Source organism: Echinops telfairi, unplaced genomic scaffold (genome assembly GCF_000313985.2).
Source record: "Echinops telfairi isolate 266 unplaced genomic scaffold, ASM31398v2 ScPeMD7_7462;HRSCAF=8500, whole genome shotgun sequence".
NCBI classification, from domain to species: domain Eukaryota; kingdom Metazoa; phylum Chordata; class Mammalia; order Afrosoricida; family Tenrecidae; genus Echinops; species Echinops telfairi.
In genome coordinates this window covers 5119361-5125851 of record NW_022111362.1, presented here as the reverse complement: position 1 = coordinate 5125851, position 6491 = coordinate 5119361, and the positions used below count along the sequence as shown (strand labels likewise).

The 6491-nt window shown below is 39.3% G+C and overlaps 1 protein-coding gene across 1 annotated transcript in view; it reads right to left on the bottom strand.

The window, feature by feature from the left end:
* The window catches only part of NINL (ninein like), a 176272-nt gene that overhangs the window by 5734 nt on the left and 164047 nt on the right, over positions 1 to 6491 (bottom strand). The window contains exon 18 of the mRNA XM_045283532.1: positions 5117 to 5230. Within this exon, the coding sequence (XP_045139467.1) occupies positions 5117 to 5230 (114 nt within the window). The remainder of the gene's footprint in view (positions 1 to 5116; positions 5231 to 6491) is intronic.

The window sequence follows — 6491 nt, the reverse complement described above, 5'->3', positions numbered from 1 at the left end:
AACAATAACTAGTGTGAAGTCCACTGTCCCATGACATGACGTCTTTGAGGCATATAGTGTGACCCAGGAGAAGGTATGGTATACTCCAAAAAAAGACTGCTTGATTTTTTTAAATGTAAACAAACAGAAACAAAGATCTCAGGATTAGGTATAGGAATGGCTAGTAAGGGTGTGAGATAATGCAAATAACACAAAGCTGTATCAGTCTGAGTATAATGATATGAGCCTGCAAAGTAGAAAGTCTTCATTCACTATTTCAACTTAAGGGATTAGAAAAGTACCTAGTAGTTATATTGTTGGGTGACTAAAATGAGGACTATGAAGTGGCCGATACTAAATGAAGTTGAATTCCAGAATTGCTTTGATATACTGTAAAGGGTATCTAAAAGCTTAAGTAAATTGGAATGTTAGAGTAGATTTATTAAGATGGACATACCCACACAACCAGGGGATGCTTAGAGGGCTCTATCAATTCCAAGATGAGCAAATTTATAGGCCCACAACTCCTATGAATCCTCTTGAGGAAGAACCCCACTACACTGTCAGAATTTAGATAGTTAATATTTCTCAAAGGATCCATATGGCCTTTTATGAGGATAACTGTCCACTGGGGAAAAAGGAATAATCAGATTATTGGCTATTACTGAATACTGGCGCTATCATATTGGCACTAAACTGACACTAATTCAAGGAGGCCCAAATGTCAGTCATAATAGTCTCAGCTCATGGTTGTCTAACAGTGGGTACAGTGGGTCTCTGAAATAATCCTGTAATAATCTCTCCAGGTCCAGAATACACAATCGGCATAACTTTGGATCCCTGACACATGGAGAAAGGGTTATTACAGTAGGAAAGGCCAAGTAGAAGCCATTAAAACTTTCCTCAAAGAAATATTAAAGCAAAAGCAATATTACATTACTGGAGAAACTGCAGAGATTAATGTCACCATAAAGACTTAAAGAATGCAGGGGGAAGATTTCCACCACAATCTCATTCAACTTACCTATTTGTCCTGTGCAAAAAAACCAAATGCACCTCAAGAGAGTAACAGTAAATTGACATAAACTTAACCAGTTGGTGGCTGTGATTTTAACTGCTAGTCCAGATGTGGTTTCATTGCTTGAGCACATTAGTACATTTCCTGGAAGACAGCATATAGCTATTGCTTTAATCAATGCCTTTTCCTTGATACCTGTTAGAAGCAGTTTACCTTTAGTTATCAAGGTCAAGAATATACAAGGGGGCTTCAAAAAGTTCTTGAATGAGATCAGGTCCTTTAAGGGTGGTATTGGTGAAGAAATTAGATGGTGCCCCACTAATCAGACAGAATAGCATCTGGGATCTTAAAGGCTTGTTTCCAAATAAGCAGCAATCTAAGTGAGATGTCAACTAATCCACATGGAAGAAGCACACCAACATCTTTGATCCACGCATTGTAAATTATTAATCCAAATCTGAAGAAGGGAATAGTATCAAAGCATAAAAGGTGAAATTCTGGTTTTCAGAAGGAAATGGATGACAATGGAAGACCCAAATACATTGGCAGGATCTACTCAGGGAATAGGTCTCCAGTGATTTCCCTATCACCATAATTGAGGGATGGGAAGAAACTGGCTACCATAGGAGAGTATTGAAGAGGTGACAATAGTAAAATAAAATGATAAATCTGACTTGAACAGTTACAACCTTGCTACTTGATCTCCCCTGTGCTACACTATCGGGGTTTACTTCTATTGTATTTTGTCATTGTGGGCAGCCTTCTTGAATCTTTGTTATGTGTTTTTCTTAATGCCCGACCTGCAGTTCTAGTACACAAACCAGCAGACATCTGTTCCTTTGCTACCCCATGCACATGCAGAGGTCTCCAGGTTGCCACTGGACTCATGGATATGGGATGTGCTAACCCCCACAATTGTGTGAGTCACGAAGTAAAATTTTCTCTATATATTTACATACACATTTTACTGGTTTTGCTCCTCTACAGAAACTCAGAGTCTGTCCCTGTAAGATGACATGTGAACAGAGTTCTCAATAAAATTAAAGAGTCCAGAGACTATACCAGTGTTTCTCAATTGGGGCGATACTGCCCCCCTGGGTAGCATTGAAACAACCCAGTGAATATGTTTGTGCCTTAAAGCTTCCAGGGGTGCTACAAAAGCAGATACCTAAATCTTATCCTGAATTATGGGCAGTAGTACAAAAGTTTTTAATGGCCAGGTGGACAATGAGCAATTTTTTTTTCTGAAAAAAGGGGTGGTAGGCCAAATAAGTTTAGGAATCTATGGGCTATGTGAACACCCAGGTAGCAAGAAGAGAGATTACAAAGGCCTTGAAGCTGGTGAGGTCCTAGGGTGACTAGGTAGCAGCAGGACGCCACCTTGGCTGAAGGTGTGTGCTCCTAAGGAAACAAGCAGGCAGGAAGTCAGAGCAGGAGTGGACATTAAATCTAAAAGAGCCTTAAAGGACACCGTGACAAAGCTGACTTGTACTTTGAAGAAGATGGGAAGGTCTGACGGCAGAGAGCTAGGATCTCAGAGGGATTGCAGCGCCTGTGCTAAGAATAAATCAAGGCCGGTATGCAAGGGAGAAATAGGGAAACCAGAGAGATGGCATAAAGTGAGGGGGTGGAGACCAGAGTGAGATCAGTGGGGGTACAAGTGCTTGGAGTCTGTATCCATGCTGAAAGCTGAGCTGCTGCATTGGGTGTAGACCCAGGCAGGGAGGAGGAACAGTGGCTGAGCCTTGAGAGGAGCATCGGAGGGAGAGAAGCAGGGCTGTGAGCACAATCTTTGCAGGGCACTTAAAGAGCAGAGATGAGGGGTGATGGCTAGGCCAGAGAGGCAGCGTTCTTTAGAATGGGGAGGAGAAGCACAGCTTTACATATTTATGGCAAGGAGGGCTCCAAGTGAGTGGGGAAATAAAAAGAACAAGGAAGGATGGAAAGAAGAGGAGAAAGGGGAATTAAGAGGAGTAGGGGGACGGACAGGAGGAAGCAAAGGAAAAGTAGAACAGTGACAGGCATGGTGTCTGGCCCTCAGTAGAGCAAAACCTTTTACAGGGCAGACTATTTTCCCACAACCATAAACAGGGAAGTGTAAGTGTGTGGATGCCTATTTATGGCTGTCTGGTGATTAGGAAATGTTACTGGTATTTAGCACCTGTCAGGAAGGAGCCTCAAGTACAACACGTGATATTCCACCAGTGAGCAACATGCTTCCCCAAATGCTAATCTGTTTTCCACTTGAGGTATACGGTGGGGTACCCCCCAAATCTGGAATTTTGTTTCAAAGCTTTGTATTTAATTTTTTAAAAACAAAACAACCTTATCACCTTCAAGGTACTCTCCTTTACACTTAATAAATTCGTCAATTCTGTGCTTCCATTCTTGGAAACATTTTCAAACTCAACTGTTTGGATGGCTGACAGCAGCTCTCTCATTTTTTTCTTCTTCATCTCTTCTATATCATCAAATAGCTGTCCTTTCATGTCCCTGTGCATTAGTGGGAACAAAAAGAAGTTGTCTGGAGTGAAGTCAGGTTGAGTAAGGTGCATGGGACGAGAGGCATGCTGTTTCTTGTTAAAAACTGGCATACTGAGATAGCTGTGTAAGCAGTTGCATTGTCGTGATGGCAAAACCAGTCCCCCATCTGCCACAAATCAGGCCTTTTTTGTTGCACATTGTTACATAATATTTTCAAAATCTCTAAATAGAAAGTATGATGAACAGTTTGACCTAGAGGAAGGAACTCTAAATGCACTATATTGTGCACATCAAAAGAACAAATGAGCATAATCTTGATCTTTAATTTCACTTGACAAGCTTTTCTGGGGCAAGGTGATGATGGTGTCTTCCACTGGCTTAACTGATGTTTGCTGGTCACCAGTAATGACCTCGAAAAAAGTCTGGGTCACTTTAGAGCTGTTCTTTCCAAGAATGACTTGCTTCCAGCTGACACTCTTTTTTGGTGGTCTGTCAGAACCCAATGCACAAATTTCAGAAATCTTCTGTTAAAATTCACTGAACTGAGCCCAAGACAGTCCAGATAACTTCCCCATCTTTTTAATGGTCCATCATTGATCTTCAAGCAAAAGTGGATGAATTTTGTTGACATTTTTGTCCATTTGGGAAGTGGATGGACATCCAGAACAAGGTTTGTCATCGATCGACATTTCACCTTTTTTGGAAACAAGAAAACTACTGGTACACTTGTGTTTTTTTCATAGTGCTATGTTTGTAAGTTGTGTTCAACATCACAACAGTTTCTGTGACATTATTCTGGAGCAGAAAACAAAATTTCACAGCCACATGCTGTTCTCTTAAATGAGACATCACAAAAAACAAGGTGTGAACAAAACTGCTTTTATGAAAAAATTCACTGTGACCAGAGAACCTTCCCAGGTGACACCACTGGGTGCACTAACTCAGAAAGAGTTGCTTGATGCTCCCTTAGTAGGAACAATGCATCCTATGAAAGGTCCACAGAGTGGAGTTTTTTTTCCTTTTTTTAACCCACTCATATGTGTTGGGTCATGATTTAGGGGGCTGCTCAGATACCTTGTCTGTGCAGTATGGTCTCCCTAACCCCTTGACTCTACAGCCCAGGAAAATGTGTTTTCTTCAAAGCACTTGCCCAACTACAATCTTATTATTATCTCTCATCATCTCTAGAATTTAAGTTCCATGAGGGCAGAGACTTAGGCTTATTTATCTCAGATCCACCTAGGAGAATGCTTTCATACACAGTAGGTGCTCAGTAGGCATGTGCTGAATGATGGATGGATGAATAAATCAATAATCTTCCTGAGGTTATGTGGACAGCTCAAAAATAAACCTTAAAATGATACCTAAAAGAAAATAAGTACAATAAACAAACTATATATATATATAATAGAATGTTTTATTGACTGTTATTAATTATGAATCCTGTGGGAAATTACTTTATGCTCAAGTATGAGGTGTTGACAGAGGCTCAGTCTGAGTGGTTACTAATAAACATGGCATCTCTGAGTCTGTGACCAGACAGTCTGTTACTACACCAGCTATGTGAATACCCATGAGGTAGAAATGTGCAGATATAAGATGCTTGTGTGGAAATGACAAGAATTTATTACTCACCTGGTCCTTCAGCTCATCTACTTTTTCTTGTAGAAGCATTTCGACATTCTTTAAGATAATTTCCACTTTATCCACTTGCTTTTCTGTGGCATTAAGTTGTTTCTCATGTATTTCCTGATAAAAGGAGGTTATCAATCAAAAATTATGTTTGTTTTTTTTCCTCAAAAAATTATGTTTTAAAAGAACTAACTTCAAGACATTTACAAAGGTATTTGGGTGAAATGTACAAATCTTCAAGTGGCTAGCTATGAGCTTCTGTCTGAACATGGGATACTACAAGTTCTCTTTCAGGAGTGTAGGTGTGGCACAGGGTATAGTGTTTTGCATAGGAATCTGATAGTAGCAGTTTTTTACATAGGCTTACAATAAAATAAAAATAAAAACAATGCCATCAAACCAATTTTGACTCACAGCATCCCTATATAGAGTTTCTGAGAGGATTTTTTTTTTTATGGGGATAGGCTTATCTTTTTTCCTCAGATCATCTGGTGGATTTGAACTGTCAATCTTGCTGTCAGCAGTCCAACTGTTATCTGGTAATGTAATTAACCACTATTCCAAAGGCTTAGCATATGTTTCAGCAGTTGTGTTCCTAGGTATTTACTCAAATGAGTTGAAAATCTTTATCCACATAAAAACCTGCATACAAATATTTATAATAATTTTATTCATTATTGCCCCAAACTGGAAGTAATCTAGAGGTCCTTCAACAGGTCAATGGACAAACAAACTAGCATATCTGTACTATGGAAATATTGTCCAGCAATAAAAATAAATGAGCTATCAAGTCATGAAAAAAATATGGAGGAACCTGAAGTACTTATTAAATAAAAGAAACCAGTGTGAAAAAGCTACCTAATGTATGATTCCAATTATAAGCATAAAGCAAAATTAAAGAGACAGTAAGAAAGTCAGTGATTGGCAGGAATTCAAGGAGCAATGGAGGTACAAACAAATGAAGCAGATATTTTAAGGGCAGTGAAATTATTCTGCATGAACTTTAATCTTGAGTACAGGACATGCCTACGGGAAACTCAAAGCGTCATCCTGAATGGGAACTACAGACATCAGTTAATAACGAAAACTGGTGCTGTGGAGTTAATTCTAACTCATGGCAACACATGTGTTTACAGAGTAGAGGTGCTCTATATGGCTTTCTTGGTCATGATCTTATTCTGAAATGCTAACAGCCCAGAAAACCTGATCTGATCTGTAACCACATGGAGTTTCTTTCTATCTTGTTACTTATTTTTTTTATTTTTCTGTATGAAAACTGTTTACAGTAGTGGTCTCATACAACATTTGCCCTCTTGTGATTGACTAATTTCCCTCAGCATCATGTCCTCCAGAATAATCCATATTATTGTTTTGCATC